The sequence below is a fragment of the Meleagris gallopavo genome, chromosome 1 (genome assembly GCF_905368555.1).
Source record: "Meleagris gallopavo chromosome 1, MGAL_WU_HG_1.1, whole genome shotgun sequence".
NCBI lineage: Eukaryota > Metazoa > Chordata > Aves > Galliformes > Phasianidae > Meleagris > Meleagris gallopavo.
The window spans coordinates 60,380,495-60,403,350 of NC_139404.1; the positions used below are offsets into that span (position 1 = coordinate 60,380,495).

The 22,856-nt window shown below is 44.5% G+C and overlaps 1 protein-coding gene across 1 annotated transcript in view; it reads right to left on the reverse strand.

Annotated features, from left to right (window-relative positions):
- Nucleotides 1-22,856, reverse strand: part of CACNA2D4 (calcium voltage-gated channel auxiliary subunit alpha2delta 4) — a 107,285-nt gene that overhangs the window by 77,912 nt on the left and 6,517 nt on the right. The window contains exons 3-12 of the mRNA XM_085215783.1: nt 17,752-17,868; nt 16,201-16,260; nt 14,535-14,697; nt 12,154-12,285; nt 11,203-11,263; nt 10,500-10,650; nt 9,346-9,420; nt 8,438-8,527; nt 1,749-1,862; nt 852-930 (exon numbers count right to left, since the gene is read on the reverse strand). Coding sequence (XP_085071909.1) covers nt 852-930; nt 1,749-1,862; nt 8,438-8,527; nt 9,346-9,420; nt 10,500-10,650; nt 11,203-11,263; nt 12,154-12,285; nt 14,535-14,697; nt 16,201-16,260; nt 17,752-17,868 — 1,042 coding nt within the window. The remainder of the gene's footprint in view (nt 1-851; nt 931-1,748; nt 1,863-8,437; nt 8,528-9,345; nt 9,421-10,499; nt 10,651-11,202; nt 11,264-12,153; nt 12,286-14,534; nt 14,698-16,200; nt 16,261-17,751; nt 17,869-22,856) is intronic.

Here is a 22,856-nt window from a genome sequence, read left to right on the forward strand (position 1 = left end):
ATTATTTTCAATAGCAAATATACCCATGTATTTCACAGAGTCCGTTGAAGACAACGTTCAGACAGAAAGAGATCCAATAACCCCAAGTAGTCAGGCCCCAAGCTCAGTCTCTTTTTCCTTTATCTGTTGAAAAAGTGTACAGATGTAGCAAGCACCGCAGGTTGCTGGCCATTGCCAGATGTACTAGGGCCAAGTCAAGCTCAAACAGACAAGACTTTTTTTTTCCTTTCTTTTCCCATGTCTGATTGGTCTAACTGGACTTTTAAACTGGCCTCAAATGGATAGGGATGACTCATCTACTCTGAATGAACTTTCCCATTCATGCCATTTCATGCTGGCTACAGAGAACATTGGTTTTGGGGCAGAATTAGCAAGCTGTCCTGGTACCTCAGTGAAATCACTAGACACAAAGAATTTGGCTGGCATATAGAGGTTAACCTGCAGGCATTGTGAAAAATGCTGTAAAATCCTTAAAAAATACGCTTGTTTTACATCTGAGTCAAAAGATATCAGGCTTATTGACAGAGGTTTAGACAGCTTGTCAAAAGCCAGCAGCTGGAACACAATAAGCACAGGGACTTAGGTGGACTACAGCTGGCATGAATTTCAGTCACAGTGTCCCTTGGCACTGAGACAAGAAAACATGGTGGCTCAGCACTGAGGACTTGCATTAGCTGGACATGGGCATAACAGACTAGCAGGGCCTGCTCTTTCCTTAGGTCATCTTCCACCCAATGGTTCCTGAGCCCCTGAGCTGATGTGGGGAACTAGTGGGGGAGTCCAGAGACCCACAGTCACGGTCCACATGTGAGGTGAGTGGTTGGAGTTGGGTAGCCATTACCACACAGCACCTTTGTTGTTGCAGGCGATCCATTTCACGTTGGGGGCAAAAGTGACCTCCCGTCCAATGAGGTAAGTGAAAACCCGGACCTGGGAATGAGAAAGAAAAGGTAGCCTAAAAGAAGCTGTCACACACTACCAAAGCCAAGCGGTCAAGGTTTGACACCCTGCCATGCAGCAGTGAGTGCTTGCTTGTGCTGCAGGACAAGAGCTCTGCCTTCATGCAGGAACAGGAGCCTCTCGCTCCATTTGTTTCGCATTTTCCAAGCTGGAACTTCATTTCCAATTACAATAAGCTCAGAAAGCCAAGTATCACCCAGGATCATCTGCATAACAAGGCAGAACTGCAAATTCTGTTTGATTTTAAGATAGCAGCTCTGCTAGGCGCTCAGCAACAACATAGAAAGAGGTTTATAGCTCACAGGAATCCTTTACCCAGGGGAACAGACAGTCATGTGAGCATTTAAAGAAAGCTTCACCATTTCTTGTGTTTGACTAACAACAAAGGAGTGAATCCTGAAATAAACAGCTTTAACAGCCCTGTGCTCTGGTAGGCTGCTTCTCTCCCTTTGTGCATTGCTGTTAGCTGGGATGAGGTAAACAAATAAATCTGGAGGGTTTAGGATGAGCTTGGTCTATTTCACTTTAAAGCAAGCAGTGCTGACAGGTACTGAGAGAGGTTGTCTGGGCATTCCACTGCCCACCATATGGACTGGTAACAAACAAAGCTTTCCCAGACAGGGCCAATTATAAACAGTCCAGCCTGGCTGCTTAGTGTTAGCAGCAGGATGCACGCAGGTGTTTGAATGCTCAGCTCTGCCCACTCTGCCCAGCACCTTGGATCATCTTCTTCCCACCATGGCTGGATAGCACCTTTCTTTGCCCTATCTGTCTTTTCCCAGGCAAACCTTTCGATCTGGCCAGTTGTACTTTTCAAACACAGCTTCATAATCCTCCACTGCTCCGTCTGTGATCAGCATGATGGCTTGGTTACACAAGCCTCCTTGGCCAGCGTCTCTGAACTGCAAACAGAGTGAAGAGGATTAGTTATTGCAGCACTGACCCTTCCCATGTTGCTGCAGTGTCTTTATTCACGAAGGGCCAGATCCTGTCTTTCTCTTGCAAATCTCACCCCATGGACAGAAATCTCTCCTTGCTAAAGGACGTTATTTTGATATTGCATATGCGTGTATATATATATATATTAATTTCTACAGCACTTACTAGCTAATGTGGTTGCTGGAAGCTTTACAGAAGTAAAATAAGAAGAAAAGCACTGAAGAGGAAGGGTGCAATTCACTGCTGCTTTACAGCTTGTACAGTCACATTCATTTACACTAAATGGCTGTAGACTGACCATAAACACTGCCATTCTGATTTGACAGCAATAACTGTCACTTTTTATGGCAGAAAATGTGAGAGGAAGGGGAAATCAGACTCATTATTTCAAGGCAAATCCATCAATCTACCAAAAAGAGCAGTGAGAAACAGGAACGTGAAAAAACAAGGCTGCTGCCATCAGCTCTGAAGTAGAGCACAAATGCATCAGGTAGAGAGACCACTTGCTGTAATGAGAGAGGGCCAGTATCTGTGCTTAAGTGATATTCAAGGCATATAGAGGTAGCTAGGACTCTGGTACAAATGTCAGTGCTCTGTTTCTGTGATCTGACCAAGGAGAGGTCTAATCAGCATAGAAGGCTGCAGAAGCTGGTATGCAGAGTGAAAAGTACAGAAAGAAGAAAATGTGACAGTTCTGCACAGAAAATTAATGAAGCAATGGCATGAGATGGAGAGAGTATGGGAGGCTAATTGAAGGGTGGCTGAGGTTATATCAAACAGCAACAATTTTAAGCTGAAGAGAATAGACATATAAATTAGGAATAAAGACTTGAAGTGACAAGACTAATTACATAAAATAAAAGTAAACACTGGACAGAACGGAGTGCAGAATGTGAACTGGGACTCGTGAGGTGTTTCAGGTTTCAATTCACAAGTCTCTTCTGACTTGGCAAGGCTGTTAGGACAAAAGGCAAGCATCTTTACCTTTTGTCTACCTACTACTGCAGATTGGCATCATGACCATCAATACTCAGAAACCTAGTCAAAGTCAAGACTTCTCCAGTCAGTTCACCACTCCTACCATTACCTCCATGATTATTCATCTATATAAAATACCAGAGTCGGTGTTAATGTCACCATAATGTCTCCTTACACTTATGTTAGCGGTCCTGTCTTCTACAACACCATTCTTAATATCACTGAAATAAATGTTACTCTGCTTCAGTGACCATGAATGCAACAACTTCTGAGTGACCATTATTAGAACCACATGTATGGTCCCATCCCTCTCTGTTGCTTAATAATCATGTATCACTGACCAGAATCTGGACAGATGATTACAAAAGAGAACCACTGAATCCTTAGGGTTAGAAAAGACTTCTAAGATCATCCAGTCCAACCATCATCTCATCCCCACCATGCTCACTGACCACGTCCCTCAGTGCCAAATCCACACGGTTACTGAACACCTCCAGGGATGGTGACACCATAACCTCCCTGTGCAGCCTGTGCCACTGCAGCACCTCCTTCTGAGAAGTAATGTTTCCTAACATCCAACCTGAACCTCCCCTGGTGCAACTTGAGACCATTTCCTCTCATCCTAAACAGTGAGGTAATGTGGTCATATGCATATCTTTCTCTGTGGAGTCCCCATGCTCTGATGTTTCCAATGGTCCAGGAAGATTCTATACCTTGTACCATGGAAAAGCCCTGAGTGCCAGCTGCAGGATAGCTGGAGCCCCCGGGAGTGTCACAGCAGGAGTGTCTCCTGCTTGGCAAGGGGACCCAGGGCACAGCCTGGTAGTGCTGAATAACAGCAAGAATAGGATGCCTTTAGGTACAAAGGAGGAAAAGGGAAAAGCAGCTGACAGCCACGTGGGACTGTGCTATAAAACCACTGGCTGAGGAAGATGAGAAGGAATCTCCTAGGACAGATACCAACGGTTTCCAGAGAGAATGGCAAATGTAAGTTTTCATCACAGAGGTGCAGGGTTATGGTGGTGCAGGAGACATCGGAATGAGGTCCATATCACAGATATGCAAGCCTTGTAATTACAGAAGCAGCTTATTCAGACTGTTGCAATCTGCAAAGTGTTTTGTTTGGGCAATTATTAAATTAATGTTTTATTAAGGTTGCCAACAAACTACTTCAGACATCTCCTCTGAAGCTTCTAGACTTCATAATACTGAAATACTAAGAAATTAGATGCTGTATCAGAACCAGCAATCTCCTAATTACTGGAGTAGATGATATTTTCAACAGGGAAAATGAGATCATCACTGTCACAGAAATAGAGATTAAAAAGACAGATTTAGAAAACAAATGAACAAGAGGTAATCCCTGATGTTTGGATTCTTTCGTGGCTGGCTGCAGCTGTAGCAAATGATCTAGAAACACTCACACAAAGTTCTGAGTATAATTCCCTGCTTTGACTGAAGACTTAAGGGTGTGAAATAAGGTGAGATGGGGAGCAAGATGCCCAGAGACCAGATGTTTGAAGCGGTATGAGCTAGAGATGAGGTCTGTGAATGAGGGTTGGGGCCATATATTCTCCTGTATAAGTTTGGTCATGTTGCCAGGAGGAACAGGCATGATCTAATTCATTCAGGGTCATGGTGTCTTATGCTCACTTTTTTGTTCATTGCTATTTACTTTGCAGTTTTAGCCTGGTCAAAACAATGGTGAAGCAATGGGAACATCAGCAAAGCTCAGTGTCGTACACATGCCCAGAATAATGGTACATCTACCTGGCCAAATGGCTGGGTGTCCCCCTCCACCTCTGTCTGCCCCATTCACACAGACATGCCTCCAGAATTACCAGGTACTCAAACTTATTGACAAGTCCCCGCTAGGCAGAAAGTTAGCACTAAGGAAGGAAACAGAGTCATTGAAGGAGAAACAAGAGATGGCTTTAAGCAGAATTGCACAGGCTGGCAAGCAGGAAATTCTGAGCTTTGCATATCCTGGAAAATATACTGCAGAATCCAAGCCCAGAAAGATGTGAGTGGAATCAAGAAAAGATTTATAAACTTTCTGGTGAGAAGAAAATGAATACAAAGAGTACATTGGCAGATGGCATGACAAAACAAAACAAATAAACACAACAAAAACAGCAGAGAAATAATCAGTCAGAGGTGCTTTATAGCCTCCATGTTTTATCATCAAAAGAACAGTATTGTAGTGGCTGGGTACAGTCTGGAGTGGTAAGAAAGATAAGAAAGAATTACAGGAAGGGTCACAAAGTGATTGGATTAAAGAAAAGTCAAACTGAAAGCGTTCAAATAATCCGTGATGAGCAGAAAGGGTAAGAATTGCAGAACGTGCTGCTGGACTGCTTGCCCTGTGGGCTGAGACCAGACTGGGACTTTACTGAGATTCCAAAGGGCAACAAGGAACTGACAGAAAGTACATTTTACATGGGGAAGATGGGTAAGTTGTCCTTAAGCATCTATACCAGTGCTAGAAAAAGAGTGACGGTCCTACCATGAGTATGCAGAGGTAAAGTCCCAGCTAGGTGGGATGTAAGAGGCCACAAGCTCTTTCGATTTCTTACATCAGGCAGGTTTACTCTCTCCATGACACTAGTTCTCAGATATTCATATTTCATCAAAGGCCAATTTGTTACCAGTTTCACTTTTTCTTTTTTCTTTTTCTTTTTTATCTATAGCCTTTTGAGAATGAGCTAGTCATAATTAATCTCACAATTTCTGTCACTTCTGAGTGCAGCAGTGAGTCAGGGTGCCATTAAAACAGCTTGGTGTTAGGAGCAGAGCTTGTTCCGTGGTGGCCTCAGAGAGCAGAACCCAGGCTTTCTTTTCCTCCATGGGATCAGCTTTCAAAATGCCTACTTACTTAGAGGGCCCTGAGAAAGGAGGACCCAAAAGAACCCCAGATTTTGCACTGCCTTATCCTAAGAGGTTGACTATAATGAATATATGAAGGTATGTATGATGCTCCTAGGATATGGGGGAGTGTATTTGCATAAATGTGTGTACATACATATATATGGCATGACTATACAAATATAAAAATGTATTTACAATTTATTTACACTGGGAAGAATAATCGGAGGCTCCAGTGCAGAAGAGGAGGCTGAACATTGGCAGGAGAGGAATACTGCAGAGGCAGATCAGCTGCCTATGAATTAACAATGTGACAGCGTCTGAAGAAAGGTAACTGTTGTCTTTCGTTGCGTTAAGAGGGCTGTGGAGTGTAAGACAAGGAAAATAATTATTCTGCTCCGCTTAGCACTCGATAGCTCTCGGCTGCAGCACTCGGCAGTGCTGGGAGCACTCTGCTCCAGGGAGGTAGAGAGGCCAAACTAAGATGTACACACCTGATGGAAAAGAGCGAGGAGATGTGCCCAGAATCTGGGAGGAGAGAAGGCAGCAGTGAGATAGACTCGAACTCGATAAGCCAGAAGGGAACTCAGAAGACTGTGCTTGACACTTGAGAATTTGAAAGCGCTTTCTGAATGCCATGCTTAGCACCATCAGTTCCCCTGCGATGCATATTTCAGTGAAATTACGTGGTGTGTGGCTAAATTGAAACAGAGAGTGTAAGTGGCTTATGGAGCGTGGCAGAGGCAGGGGAAGCTCTGGCTAACTGTGCTCCTGGAGCTGCTGTGCAGATTGCGTTTGAGATTAAAATATGCCCTGCTTCCCCCAGGGCATCATGGAGGGAAACAAGGGCGGTGAGACACCGTACTCTCATTCACCCCCCTCTGCCATTCAGCTCACCGAATACATCTCTGCCGGGTTATTAATTCTAAAAGCAATTGGGCCGAGGAAAATTACTGGGGAAATTTTGCAGTCACTTTCATTATAGATATTATTACTGGTTGTCTATTGTAATCAGCAAAGCCTGTTTCATCAGCGTGATGTAGCATCTTTCATTCTCTTGCGTATGCTGCTGTGAACAATAACAGGACAGACAATCTGCAAGGAACAGTTATGATTACAGGCTGAGAATGTGAATTTTGTCTGACTGAGGTGGGGTGGCTGCTTCCACCCAGGCTGCACTCCAGCCCTGCCGTTGCTTGCCTTATCTGCATGACTATGGCAGTAGCACCACAGGTTTGTTTCAGGACAAGGTGATTCAGACCCCCTTTCCTCCCCTATGACTGGCTGGGATCTAGTAAAGCCTTAAGAGATTTCAAAGTCCTTAAAGCACACATAGGCTTGCAGGGGACATTCTTCTGCAGACTGGGGGATTGCCTAGTCCAATGAGGGAGGAGGTATGCAGTCTAATCTCTTGTGGGACCAGACTGGTTTTAGAGCATGCGTCTGGCAGAGCCGCCTGCTATGTCAGCTGGGACGAGGAGGTTGTCTTCAGGGCTGTGCTCCGTTCTTCTCCACTGAGCCCTGCAAAGCTGTGCTGGTTGAGAGGGCCTGCAGCTGAACTGCGTTAAGCTTCTTTAATCTGTTGTCACTGTACATAACCAGTGACATGTTAGACTTTAAGAAACCAGTTTTATTCTGGGGGAACAACTGTTTAAGTATATTTATATTCTTATTTGTACTGCTCAAGTCTACATATGCTCTGGGTCTTTTTGTTATGAAGATAAAATCTGTTTTGCCATAAAATGTGAGGATATGTTTAGGTAAATCTAGCAGACATCTAGTGCATGTAATTGTTCTAGGTTTGTATCATTACTGTTTCCATGGTCATCTAAGCAATTATTTTCCCCAAAAGATGTCAAATTACATCAGTAATGATGCTAAACTACTCTTCTCAGGTTGCCATTAAGTTCATCACGCTTTAGTTACCACTGCCAAGTCAATTCAGTCACCACCACTGGTTGATTCAGCTCTGATCATACTTGCACCAGCATAAATTAGGAACATGGTCACTGTATAGTCAATGAGCTTAAACTTCCAGTCTGCAAAATGAGTAAGAGTGGAGTATCTTTCCCAGGATGCCAACATTTCTGTTACAACCTTTAACATCAGCACCCTTATTTGAACCACTGGCATCATACTGCTATGTATATTTTGCCAGCACCAATGCCATGGACTTTTTTCCACCTAACTCACTACAGACAAAGTAGTGAGGAGGAGGGGGTATCTAGCAGCTCTTGGGCCTTTTTTTATTAATATTTCTTACGGAATAGAATTCAGTCACACATTTACCTCCAAGCAGAAATTGCAAATGTTCACATAAGGCAATGAATTATTTATGAGTCTTATCACAGCCAAAATCCTCCTGGCCTGTGATGAGCCAGTGCAACACAGCAATGAGGAGGAGGAGAGGATGATTCAGTGGGGCCAAGTGAGGAGATGTCCCCCCATCTGCGGGGTCTACATACCCATGAGCACTGCTCGCCTGGGCACTCAACTGCCATCCTGGGCAGGTTAGCAGCATCACACACAAACCTACACCTGGTCACTCCTGTCACAAATTCAGGACCTGTCAGAGTAGTTTGCACAACCCATATCAACTCTCCCCACAGCATCATGATGAATATGTTGCATCAGATACAAAATAGAGAGTAGGGATACACATGCCCTGTGTGAGCATCAGCAGAGAGCCTCTTACCTCCCTCAGGATTTTGAAGGACTCTGTCAAGGCCTTGTTCACCGTTCCCACTCCTTTTGCCTGCAGTTCGTCCACCAGCTGCTTGAAATGCTGTCAAGAACCCAGAAAAGCAGTGGTGAGCTGCAGGCAGGCTTATCCTTGGAGGGGGGAAGAAAGGGAGACCTGGAGAGCCCATCCTTGTGGCCTCCCACCCTTTTTTCATCGCTGGCAGCGCAGTATCACACCGCCATGGATGGAGGTGGAGAAGTGGCTGTGCTGTTAGCAGTGCCATTGCCTTACAGAGCACAGCCCTTGGACTGTGAATTCCCAGTGGATTGTGAAACATCAAAAAAGGGGAAAAAAAAAACAAAAAACAAAATTAGAAATTAGACTTTCCTCTATCCACTCCTTCAGGAAAAACAACAACAACAACAACAACAAACATTCCTGTGCATGTGAGAGCAACAGAATAAGGGAAGAAGAAAACAAGCGTTCAAACTGGCTTTGATCTGGCTGAGACAAAACCCTCAGAGAGTGCTCTCCACAAAATGGACAAAGTCCAAAAGACATGAGGGTCTGCTGGAAAATGCTGCAGGAGATGTCACCCTCTGGGGGCATACTCTGCAGCCCAGAGCTAGGCTGGGAAAGAAATTTGGAGAGAAAGTTGATGAAGATGTGAAGGGATGCACTACTTGGTTTCTGCCATTTAGCAACAAATTAACCCAATGTCACAGTACCTTTATGCAAAGATGAACCAGAGCCAGCACACACCACTGAGCTGGTGCTTGCTTCTGAAATACAGACCTACATGCTTCTAGGAGATAACTGTTTCTTGCTCCTAGAGTTTCGTGTTGCCACATCTTAACCCCATGCACCTATCACTCATCACTGCCTTGCCTGGATAGCATTAGTGGAAGCCTGGTACTCACCTCTCTGTTGTCTCTGTCTGCTTGGACCAGGATACCCTTAAAACAGGGTTCGATAAAATGAACATAATCATTGTACTGCAAAGAAAAATGAGAAGAAAGTTGGTGCAATGTCCTGGGTGAAGGCTGAAAAGCATTATTAATCGTTAACACATTTTATAAATTTTCCCTTTCAAATTGTTTGTAGTGATCAAGGAAAAACACAATTTTGATAAAACCCATATATGTTTAAATAATTTGTTAATTATAGGGTTTGCTGTATTACATTTGGGCATATCCACATATACAATAATTTTTTTCCCACTCAGACTCTCTAGAGATCTCTATACTCTACAAGCTCGTGCCCCTTCTTACAATTGCTTATAATATTTGCACATATTTTTTGACTTCTGTAGACTTTGAGCCCAGTCATCAGATGAACCTTTTCAGTGGTTTTGTAGCCCAGTAGTCAATATCTCTGGTACTCAGCTAAATAATAATATGTCAAGTTACCCCACATCCACTGAATTACAATTATTAGTGCAGTGAGGAAGGAGATGCCATTATAAACTTTTTCCTCTAAGGTTCAGATGAGTATATTTGTCATAGGCTAAGGTGGTACTTTCTGATGGTTACCAATGCTCAGCTTATCAATAGGACCTTAGGTCAAGCTTTAATATATCTGAGCCAGAAGGCTCTTAGTGTAGGTGTAACATCACCTGACTTTTCTGTGATTTTTTTTTTTTTTAAGAGTAGATTATATTTGCATCTTCTTAACAATCTCCTTCTTTTTATCTGCCAATACTATTCATCCCTCCCTGCATTCATCCACATAAAGACAGAGCTGTCACCACTGGAGTTTCTAACCATGTTACACAATGGGAAAGCTGCCATGAAAAGTAGATTTTATATCTTGGTGATTGTGCCTTGACAGACTCATATGGAAAGCCTGGTGAAAAAGGCAGTGCTTGAATTAGCTTCGAGAATGAAAAGGTGAGCAGTCATTTGTCTTTAACCTGGCTCAGAATCCCCCAGTCTTGCTGTGAATCATGGAAAAAATTTCCTTTTGTGTTTATTGGTGCTGGTTCTCTCTGGGTAATCAGACCATTCTCATCATAGCCAGGGTCTTGAAAAGGGAGAGAGTAGCACCAGTACATCCTGACCAAAGACATACTTACTGCAATGATATTGACAAAGTCATTTTCCCCAAGAGTATCTAGAATGGTGACAATGGTGTGTTTGGCAATGGTCATCCGCAGGCCCTTCATGCTTCCACTGACATCCACAATGATGACAATGTCCTTGGGAGAGGTGGCTGCTTGGATGTACCTTGATAAAAAGAGGAATACAAGAAACCATGGTGAAAGTGTGGAGTGGAGGATTTCTGGGCATACGCATCTGGGTGATGTGAGCCACAGCATGACGTGCACTGTGAGCATGGCTATGGGTCCAGCTGTCCAACAGCAAGAGGCAGGGCTCTTGCTACCTGCCTCTCCCAGTGGATCCAGCCTCTTCACACATGGACAAGAGTTGGGACAGCTGCAGACATATGTCCAGGTTTCAGCCAAGAGTGACAACTGCTACCATACCATTTAGGTGTGCTGAACAAAATGAGCGAATGCCTGCCTTTCTATGTAAACAGTCCCATTCCTCTAGCTGCAGGTTTAAGGATGAGACAGAGGAAGGATGCACATGTGGTACTTTCCATGTGGCACATGTCAGATGCCGTATGGAAAGTTGGCACTGTCTAGTGTCAAGCCTCTATTCTGTACCCTTCTACTTCATGAACAGCATGGCACAGTGACTGCTGGTCAGCAGCTCTCCAGGTGTCACTGTGAAAAAGAAGAAGAAGGGAGAACCAACTTTCTCCACAATGCTTACCAGCCACGATTCCTGCAGTCAAAGGAGATGACCCCATTCTCATCTGGAAGCCACTTTATTCCTGAGGGGAGCAGCAAAGGGAGCAATCAGCATGTACACAAACAGGCATGGACTCCCTGCCAGTGTATCCAAAGCACAAGCAGAGCTCTGTGGTCTTCAGCAGTTCCCAGAAAACAATTAAAATTTTTTTAATGAATATTGTTGGGTGTTGGCTTGTTTCTCCTTGTAATCTGGTAAAATTTGAGGAGCAGTTGCACTTACTTTAAACATTCTGATGTAGTTCTCCACATTTTTTTTCTCATCAAGAGCATAAAGCAGCAGCTGCAGAGAGAGCAATGTGTCCTACGTTCCCTGCTGGAGGCTCTGCTCAGCCATCCCTCTGCTCCCTTCCATAACACTTGGCAGGCAGGTCATAGAGCAAGGGCACACAGCCATCTGACAGAGAGGCCACCAGTCCACGTTGCAGCTGTGGAAGGTCTCCCAGCCATCTCTGAGCGTGCGTGGGCCTTCCCTCTAGTGCTGTCACCTTACACAGTGCTCAGAACTGGTGATAGGTAAGTCAGGCTGAGCAACTATTTTGGGCATGTGTGGCCTTGAGGATGAAAAGGGTCTGTGGCACTGTGACTGCAGCTAAAAACAGCAGGGAAGTGAAAAGATTACATCCAGTCCAGTGAGCTTCTTTGCTTCTTTTTTCTTCTGTCCAAGGCACAGTCCTACAAACAGGCTTCTCTGGGGCTTTAAGTGCAGCATACCTGGGGGCCAATCCAGGGAAGAAATAAGGCTTTATGCCCGCTATGGATGCTATTCCTTCAGCCTAAGGTAGCAGTAAGGCTTTTGGTTCACCACACCTTGTCCTTCATGAGGACATGCTATCCCCACCCTAAGCTCTCACATAGCTCCGCTCCATCCTGCTCTGTGCTGAAAGACTTGGGCTGATGGCTGTGCTCTTACCTGGGTAGAGTCTGAAGAACCCTGTGGAACTGCCAAAGTACTGCCAAGTCAGCGTAGGATCCCTTTCAAAGTTATCCACAAAGACAGGGTTCAAGGCTTCTGACATGTAAACACCATTCAAGATGTCAGGATCTGCAGGGAAAAAGAATAGAAAATGAGCAAAAAAGGATGTATAGGAGGGGAGACTCTCCCTCCTTCACCCTCCTTCAGGTTGCAGATCGGGATGGGAATGAAGATGACTCTGGAGGAGTACAGCCTTCTCCAAAGGTGTTTCTTCCTGATCTGCCCAAAGTCATGTCTCTTCATCACAGTGCCTCACAATGATGGCTCTTCCCTCACCAGCAGCACTTCAATAGAAGCAGTGGAGGGAGCAAAATGCACAGTTTAAGCCAACTATGGAGGGCAGGTCATCCCTGGTGGCTGGAGGTGTTCCCAGCTGGACCATATGCCATTATCCCCATTTCTCTTATACCCAGTTGGAAGAGGGCTCTGAGAGACTAGAGATGATAAGCAAGTGAGCACAGACAGGCCTGAGCTGTTGTAAGCAATTGCTCACCAATAAGTGGAACAGCCTTTCTGCAGTGTTTAAATTTATGCTAGTCCCCATGATGCAGTTACCCAAGGCAGAGGAGCCCTAGGTTTTACATGCTGTTTTTGTCTCTCCACTTTTTCCTCGCATTTTTCTTCCTCGCTTTCCTTCTCCTTCAGAAAGCTTGAGCTGTCCTCCCTTGCCCTCGATCTCATCAGAACCAATATAAAGTTGCAGATTTGTGTGAAGTCGTAGGAAGCAGTGTACATGCAGTGTCTGTGTTGAGTCATTGCCTCAAGGGACCAAACAGAGCAGCAGAATAGAAGAAGGGAATTGTAGGAAAATGGTCACAACAGAATTAACAGTATTAATGTCAAACAGGATAGGAATTTGACCTACCACTTCCTGTTTAGTCATTTCAGTTTTGATCACAGTAGGGGCAAAATTTCACAGTGGCTCCCCAGTGATGGGATCAAAGTAACTCATGCAGGAAAGGAACCAAAAGAGCTTTGGAGAGCAAAAGCTTGCTGAGCCCACTGTCATACATGACAGAGGGAGCAAATGCTGCCAGGCCAGCTCCTGAGAAGAGCCCTGGGTGCGGAAATGGTCTCCACCACCTCCTTCTCCATATCCTGCTTGTTCTCCAGCTGCAGCAAGAGCAGCTGGATGGTTTTTGTCCAGTTGTACAGACAAGAAATCAGATAGTTGGGTATAGCATCTCTGCTGTCTCTGACAGAATCCATTTGGCTACCTTTTCATGTGCCACTGCAGCCAGCTCCCTACCTCATGCTCAGCTGCAGCCAGCCCAGCTGTGGCTTGATTGTGTCTAAGTTTTTGTGTCTGGGGGTCTCAGATCAGATGAAATTAATTTAAAATCTGGCAAGAAATGAAACTCCTTCTATTGTCCCTCTAAATAATGTACTAGTTGTAAGCTCAGTCAACAGTGCCAGCCCCATCTGGTCCTGAGGCTTGTAAATGAGCTCCATCTATGAAAGAAATAATGGATTTTTTGTTTGTTTCCCAAATGTATTCAACAGGAAGAACCAACTGGGTGCCAGGCAAGGAGCCAGTTCAAGGCATCTTTGTGTGCTGACCAAACACAGCAGTAAATTTAGGACAGTCACAACTGGATTTTAGCCAGCAGTTTCTGCAGTGTGTCCACTGAAGATGGACTATTTCCTGGTGCATAGGTGGAATGGCATCAGTGTGCAAGGGAGAAAGGACAGACTGGTCTCAATGAGGCTGTATGAGCCTCAGGGTCTTCCTGGGCTCCTGCAGCTACTAAAATCTTATTGAGAAAAGCAAATAGCCCAGAACAGTCACACCCCAGTAGTAGCTGTGAATTGTCAGCATCCCCCTTTGAGTGTGCTCACTGGGAATTAAGAGTGTCTCCATGAGGTGTTAGGCTCTCATAACCCAAAGATACTTGGGATCTATTTTCTCAGCTGAAATCAATGAGATCCTTGACATCTAAACATCTTGCTAGATCGGACTCTTTGTATAGAATAGCAATTGCCAATAAATCCACATCACATTTCATTTCATAGCATCTCTGGTTATAGAGATGAATCTTACAGACTACACTGCCTGCCTAAAATGAAGGACTGTCTATCACTTAGAGGTCTTCCAAGAGGAGATTACACCTGAGCCTTGTCACAGTGATAGACTGCAACATGGGCATAACTGTGTCTTGAGAAAATACCTTTCCAGACCTGTTTTTTTTTTTTTTTTTTTTTTTTCCTTTCTCAACTGCCTTTTCCTTTCCTCATCCTTTCTTCTGGTATTATTACTCCCATTTAGATTTCACACCACCCTACTAGGAGTGAGAAAGTAAAGGCCAGCCATCCATTACCTTTGTTGTAGACATTGGTAGGGAGCTGGATATCACTGTATGTTGTGTTTACCAGCAGGTTATTGAAATGCTCATTTGGTTCCAGAATGAATTCATCTCCAAGCTCCACATAATTGTCATTTTCATCCTTCTCATTAATCAGGAGGGAGTTGTAGTAATCAAACTGTTAATGAAGATAATGAAAAAGAGAAAGACAATGAGAGTACAGAGATCAGTACTACCTGAAAAAAGGGAAATCTGGAGAATGCGGGCTACGGCTAGAATCAAGATGAGTACCAAATGACAGCTATTACCAATGAAATGTGTCAAGCTGCCCAATTGGCAGGTTTCAAGCATAATCAAGCCAAACTGCCAAAGAGCCTCCTGAGAGCAAAGGGATGCAGCGATAGATTCCCATGGTCACTCAGCAGCATTTAAGCTGCTGTCTGGAGAGGTGGAGTGTCTCACTGGGTCTGGCTCTCAGGTTTGCTACAGTATGCCTTTGATGACCTTAGTCACCCTGTCTCTACCACTGTCATGTACTGGAGTTAACTCCTGATGTACATTCAGATTGGATTATCCTCTCACTGTCACTCCAGGCAGCAGAAGCTCATCAAGAGCAAAGGACAGAGCAGAAGGTGCTCAAAGACAACACAAATCTCCCCTGTTAAGGCCCTCTGGGGATTTAGCAGCTATCGACATGTTAGAATCTCCAGGATAGTCTTCCCTGTTGGATAACAGCCATTTTTAATGTGCTTTGTTCACTTTATCTGAGGGAAGAGGCCCTTTAAAGGCTTGTTATGTTCAAGTACTATCAGTGTTCAGAGTTGTGAACTGTGTGTGTGAATCAAGGGCCATGTGCCTTGATACTGCGAATGCAGCTGATGCAAGAAGTATGACTATAATGTGATTCTTAAACAAATGAGTAAAAGAGGCAAAATTGATATCTGGGTTGGTTTCATGAAGCATTTTCAGTCCCTGCCTTTCCCAGCATTAACAGTAGCCTGCACTTCTTCTACACACCCACTGCTTACAGTGTGGATACTGGATGTCAATAATCAGTTTGCACTCCAATTCCCTTCACCAGCAATAATCCCATTGCTTAGTTACAAACAGTTACTAAGGGAAAGCCAATTATCCAAATTGCATGGACAGAACCAAACTTTCATCCAGCAGGAAGTCTTGACAAGTACGTGTCTGCAAGCTAGAGAAAAGATGATGGCACCTGGTGAGAAACTCTGCTCCCTGGGATTAATAGATTGTTACGGGTATTAGTAACATTACGACCTTTGCAGCAGGACCCTCCCTGTTGCTCATACACCAATTTTTAGCTAATTTCCCACGCAAGTAAACAGGGAAGCATCATCTAATTTGCACTAATGTGTCATATAATGACAATGCTGGTCATCGTGCAACCCCAATGTCTTCCCAAATCCTTCTCATCTCTGTCTCAAAGGGACTAATCCCTTAGGCGTTACTTAGGCTTGGGATCTGCCCAAGGAGTCGTGTTAATTTCTAGATGAGCTGAGTGTTCTGAAGACAAGGATACTCTTAACCTGGCTCCTAGATAGAGTGTCAGGTATGCTGCACGAGGTGCTAGAGATGGGAGAGTACTGCTAGGTCAGCCTGTTGCCTGGTCCTTATGAGGATATACACCGTATTTTGTCACTGACAGGGACCAGCTTACCTCCAGTGAGGAGTTGTACTCGTGGTTCAGATCTGCATCCTCTGCTGCTTCCACCAACCTCTAATGCAAACAGATAAAGAAAGACAAGTGATGCTGTGGGAAGTCCCCAGAAGCTTTTCCACCACCAACAGGCACTCATATAATGAGAAGACGTACCACCTCCTTCACTACAACACAGACACAGGGCTACAAACACTCCCTGTCCTCTGTTGTCACCCCATGCTGCAGCTTTATGACTTGGAAGGTATAGTCACAGCTTTTATTGCTGAGTGCATTTACACCTGCTTACTCTGGAGTCCCTAACAGCCTCTCCAGGAGTCTCAGTCATTGTAGGACATGTATACACAAATAGAAATCTATTCACTTAGAGGAAAAACAGATATATTTCATTTTCCATGAACCCTTTCAAAAAGCCATGGGAAAGGCATTTTGGACCCAGTCTGATGTCAGTAACTTGTCAAAAGAAAGGGAGACTCAGACTGCTATTGTTGCTGAGAAAAAAAGACTAACTTGGTTTTGTAAAGGATTCAGTGATGTTATGGCTGTTTATGAGATCTGACCATTTATGGTGTCAGTATAATCACTAGTATTCTCCAATATGATGCTTCAGGGCACTAATTCTCACTTCACATGCAGACTGGGAAGGAATCCAGATAAGAATGCACATGTTTTCAGAGTTGCACAATTAGTGACAGTTTCAGCAAAGATACTTTGTGCTCCTTCACAAAGGGTAAGGCAATCCAAACACTGGAAAGGTCTGGCTGTGAATTTAACATTATGGGCCAAAGCCCTGGATCTAAATATGCCCCCATTTCATTTCAAGATTCAAATGATGTGTTTCTGGATGACTTTTCCACATTAGATGTCTTAAACAGTCAAGGCTCTGTGACTACAGAAATATGCTTTGTATAGTGTGTAAATATAAAGGAATATGATAGATCCTTAGATGTGAGAGAGGCCGTAATGATTACCTGCTCTCCTCATCTACAACAAAGCAACATCTGAAGCTCATTTGCCACCTACTCCACATTTCCCCTTGCACGCTGAAAATCCCAGTGTTTTACTTTAAGCTCCTGCTCAGGGGCTGCAGGAATTTCCCCTGAGCTACACACAGCTGAAACAAGCTACTATAGTCTTTGATGACCAGAGGGTATCATGCAAGGATGAACTTTATTTTCAATTATCAGAGGCATCATGCAAGGGTGAACTTTATTTTCACTTATCAGAGGCTTTTTCCCTTCTTCTAACAGCTACAGAATTAAACACCTTTAAGGAGAAAAGTGTTAATTCCCTCATATTTATTCCTAGACTTTGTTTTTGTCTTATTTCTTACTCTGGGTTGACAGAGCAGCCAGCGTTCCCCTGTCTGAACGCCCACGTCCTCCCACCAGCGTCTACTTAAAGCTCAGAGAAGCCAGCTGCTCCGCTCAGCAAGGAAGTCCTCACACAACCCCTGTGCCCACGCACCTCTGGTGCAGGCAGAGGGAGGCCAGCACTGGCTGCTTTGGAGCCACTGGGAGGGGCTCCTTCCCACTGCGCCCATGGTCATACCTCAACAGCTTCCACCTTCCTGCGGAGCATGCTTTCCATCTGCTCTGAGAACTTCTTTACAAGCTCCAGGCCATCCACCTCTTTGATCTTCAGGGTTGGCTCCACGTCTTTGTATTTCTGCCCAAGGGAAAGCAGAAAACCCTGCTGAGTGGGAGGCCCTTAAGGAGGGGTGAAACTATTGCTGCTAGCTGGACACTGTTGCCGATGACGAAAAATGCGTTGAAAGAACCACCACGACTTACCTTCTTCTCCCATTTTTGTGTTTCTTCTCTTTTTACTCTACAATTTGTGCACATGCAGATCCCTGACCAGAACATGAAGCACTAAGTAAAAGCAACATGAAGCACTAAGTAAAAGCAAACAATCCAATTATGAGCTTGTGGCTGCTTAAAAAGGCAATATACCTAGGAATTATCAGCATAGCTCCTTCTAATGCAGGCATTAAAAGCCTGGGAATAATCCTGAACTGGGTAATTGTCCAATCTTTATTCTTCTTTTCAAAAAAGTCCCAAAGCTAACAAACAGATAAGCTGAAAGAAAAGGGAAAAACTAACAACCAATACAATTTGATTAATGATAAACAGTTTGGTGGAAGGGCACAAATTGAGTTTCCTCCATTATCATAGCTCTCTGTAGAACATACATAACATCCCCTCCATTCTCATACAATCATTAAAGTTGGAAAAGACCACTGAGAATATCTGGTCCAACTGCTGACCCACCACCATCATGCCCACTGACCATGTCCCTCAGTGCCATATCCAGATGGTTCTTGAACACCTCTGGGGACGGTGACTCCATCACTGCCCAGTGGGCAGCCTGTTACAATGACTCACCGCTCTTTCTGAGAGTGTTTCCTAATATCCAACCTGAACATCCCCGGACACAGCTTAAGACTATCCCCTCTCATCCCCCCTCACCACAACCTCCTGTCAGGGAGCTGTAGAGGATGATGAGATCTTCCCTGAGTCTCCTTCAGATTGAACAATCCCAGTTCCCTCAGCTGCCCCCATAAGACCTGTGCTCCAGACCTTTCATAGCTCCACTGCCCTTCTTTGGACACACTCCAGAGACTCAGTGTCCTTCTAGCAGGGAGGGCTCAAAACTGAACACAGTACTTGAGGTGCAGCTTCACCAGTGCTGAATACAGAGGGATGATCACCTCCCTAGTTCTGCTGGCTGCACTATTTTTGATACAAGTCAGGATGCCTGGTAGCACACTGACTACCCGGGCACACTGCTGGCTCATGTTCAGCCAGCTGTTAACTAACACCCCCAGATCCTTTTCCTTCTCTTACGGATTTCCAGTCACTGTAAGCACTGCATGAGTTTGTTGTGACCCAAGTGCAGGACTCGGCACTTGGTCTTGTTAAAGCTCATACAAGCTTCATGTTGTGTTAGTACCACAGCAGCAATCTCACTAGGGATGTGCTCTTTTTTGTAAGTACAATATGAGGAAGGGAAAAGAATGAGAAGATGGCAGAAGCTTTAGTGGCACTTTTGAACTAGAAGCAAGTGGCGGGGAAAGGACTTTGCATGTCTTGGGGGCGAGTGGGCAGAGCTCATTTTGTTCAAGCAGCTCGCTGACCTCTGGGGAAGGCAACCAAGCACAGGCAGAGTAAGAAATGCCCTGGAGATGGGGCAGGCTGAGGTGGCGTGGCCAAACAGAAATAACAGCAGCAGCAACCAGTCTGCAGCAGGCATGGCGGGGAGGCTGCTAGTTCTGTCTGCCGCGATTAACAGCAAGGGTTTTACTGGATTAAAAATGCCTCGCATTCTCTCTGCTGCAGCTGATAGCTGGGGCAGCGGTGGATGATGATGAGGAGGAGGAAGAGGTCAGGTTGAGCAAAGAGGTTGGCATAACCACACTGCTGAAAGAGGGATGTTCAGCACCCCCAGAGGGAGGGCTCTGGCTGATGACCAGCCTGCAGCACGCACCCAGCTGGTGTCTGCCCCATTTAGCTCCATGTCATGGTTTCAGCAGAAGGGAGGTGATCTCTGCTACGGTTTAATCAGGCCCTCCTGGGGGGGAGGAGACTAATCTCTCCTGAGAGAGCGGTGATGGGGGAGACTGCACTAGCACAGCCATCGTACACTTCACAAAGTGACCTGCCAGCAGCTACCTTGGGTCACTCCCAAGATTAAGAAAAGCAGGGTTCATTACCTCTCAATAATTTTTAGTGTGCTTTTAACACATTGAAAAGTGGAGGCTAACAAGGTAAAATAATCACAAGCAAGCTCAAACAGCCTGCTAATATCATACACATCTCAGCCTTGGGAACTAGCCAGTGCTGGGAAGATGTGGCAAAATTTCTGCAAAATTTCAATTGGCTATTGTGAGGAATAAATGAGATTTGAGCTCAGATCCCCCTTGAGCTTTTCTCCTACAAACAATCCATAAAACCATTTTGTATCTGTATTTCTGCCACTAAAGGCTCCTGCTATTAAGGAATATTCACTGCAAGACTTCCCAGAGGTAGGCAACAGGGTTGTACCTTTTATTTCAGTACTGTTACCAGATTCCATGGCACAAAGAACATGGTAAGCGCCATCACTGGTACTTGTTGTCAACCAATATTAACTACTACAACACAAGTTCAGTTTACCAGATCATCATATTTTCCAACATGGGTATCAGCTATAGGCTTGGGAGAATGAGCTGCAGTCAGCTGATGTTGAGAAGGCACCAAATAGGTAACTGAAATAACACATTCTTTCACATTCCTCTGGTGCTTCACTCCCTGAAATAGCAGGGACAATTCATTAAGATTCTCCTTCTGTGGGGGTGGCAAATTGAAAGTGGAAGATCTAGAATTCAGTACCTAAAGTTTTAACTGTGAACAGAGATATGTCACCAAAATATATTTTCTTGTTTCCACCTTCTTAAAATTAAGCCCATTGAAGTATGTAGTGTTGCATTACTCATCACTAGTGAAACTATATTAAGGGTGTGAAAGACATTGCTTTCATCTTCACCCAGAAGCGTGTCTTGATTGATCTTATTTTTCTGTTCTTTGCTTTGTAGTTACCTGCATTGCTTTATAGTAATCACACATCAGGAGCAAAGCCTTGCTGTCCTTTCTAAGCTCTACCCGCCAAGGAAGGCAACTGTCATCTCAGCTTCAGAAGGAAGCAAGAGGAATTCCCAGAAACATCTATATAATGCTAACGTAGCACAGGGAAAAATAAATTCTGGGTCTGCTGAGATTGATTAGTGTTTGTCTCACTCAGAGGCAAGCTGAGCTCTGGGGAGAAGCCTAAAACCACACAGGGACCTCCCAGCATGGCTGCAGCTGGTGGCCCCAGGCCCTAGATGACAGCTGCAGCAAGGCCATTGCCAGCAGATCTAACAAGCCAAAGGTTAAAGTTGTGGGAGATGCTACTGTCCTCCTACTCAGCCTCTCACATCACCATTTGGCCCTAGCTATGTTGTTGTCATCTGTCCTAGACCCTGGTCAGTGTTTTGATACAGACCCATCAGCAAGCCAGGTTCATCAACAAGCCCATCAGGTTCACATACCAGACTGGTACATGAGCTTCTCTTGACCTCTGTTGCATAATGTCCAAGTGAATATGAATGCTTCAGCCATCAAATCAAAGTAACTCCTAAGCTTTTGTTCCTCTGAGGTTAAATTTGGTAGCATCCTGGCTGCTTGAAACCAATAGCTACCTGGGGCTTTCTCAAAGCTGCTTGGTCCAGCATGAGAGCCCGCCCTTCTGAAAGCAAAGGACATCTACTGCCTCACCAGTTCTCTAGGAGCAATAAAGCCTGATGGGAAATAGATTTGGGTTTGCAATATAGTATTTAGTTTCTTCTGGAGGGAAACAAATAAAAAAACTCCAAAGAAATCCAAGCAAACTAAACCCGGAAGAAAATTTATGCTAAGTAAGGAGAAGCTGCAAAAACATGCAAAACATTCAGATAACGAAGGAATTACAGGTCTCAGAACAATAAACGAGCTATTTTAATATACTACCTATTAGTCATAAGGGAAACATGAAATCAAATTTGGAAGGTGCAGTTGTCTCTGTATTTTCTCAAAGAAAAAATGCCCATTGACTTAAAAAAGCCACAGAGGACAGAATTATTGGCACTCTGCATTGCACTCCCCCCCTTGTACTAGAGAGTCTCTTGCACAGAGAGAAATATTTCATGTGAACAAGAGGCAGTGGGCCCAGATGAGAGAGGTAACTGGGGAGCACACACATTTTGGCTCATTTGGCACATTTGGCTCCTCTAGCCAGGCTGCCTTGCAGTCTGTTCACTGGGGCAGCGATCTCCATGAAGCCACTTGGGGTCTGACTAGGTAGTGAAGCATGAGGCATGAAAATGTTGCCTGTTAGCAGGTTAGTCTGCAGCACTGTCTTAGGGGCTAAGGGAAGCGCTACAGAACTGTCCCTGCTTTGAGAAGCGTGATAAGGTGTCCAACTCTGCTTGCTGAGGTTGATAGAAGGACTAAAGATGCCTTGATCCCCCTCAACATGAATTCTAGGATGGATTTGGATACATTTGGGCTTCTTCTTCATCCATTCTTTTCTCTCACAATGAATTACACTAAAAGCCAACAAAACTGTGAATTTTTATTCGAGATGGTTGCTGTGACTCCTAGTCTACTAGCATCTGCAGGTCTCATACAACCCTTATAACAAAGAGATCAAGATCCCGAGAGACAAAGCATACAGTGTGAACAGAGGGGGGTGAAATGATCCTCTGCAACACCTTCATGAAACCAACAAAGCACAGCTATTTTGGAACCCACTTCAGGATCATGGCTGCTATCCTTGGCCTCCACCATTGATTTGTAATGACATTGGCATTTACAAGCTATACCCTGTCCTCTTAAGTCCCACTGACTTTTGAACCTTAAGGAGTGTAAACCCCCTAATGTGCTAGCAACTGCACTCACTGGGCTGGCGCAGGTAGACTGTGTTGGAGCAGCATGGAGAAGACAGTGACAGCAATAGGTCTTGACACTATAAAGTGGCACCCTTAACATATTAAAAAAAAATAAAAATCTGCAGTCTGCAGACTTCTTATTGGATGTCAAATACCTACAGAGCACCAGGCACAGATAACTGACTATTTGATAGCCTCATTTTGGGTT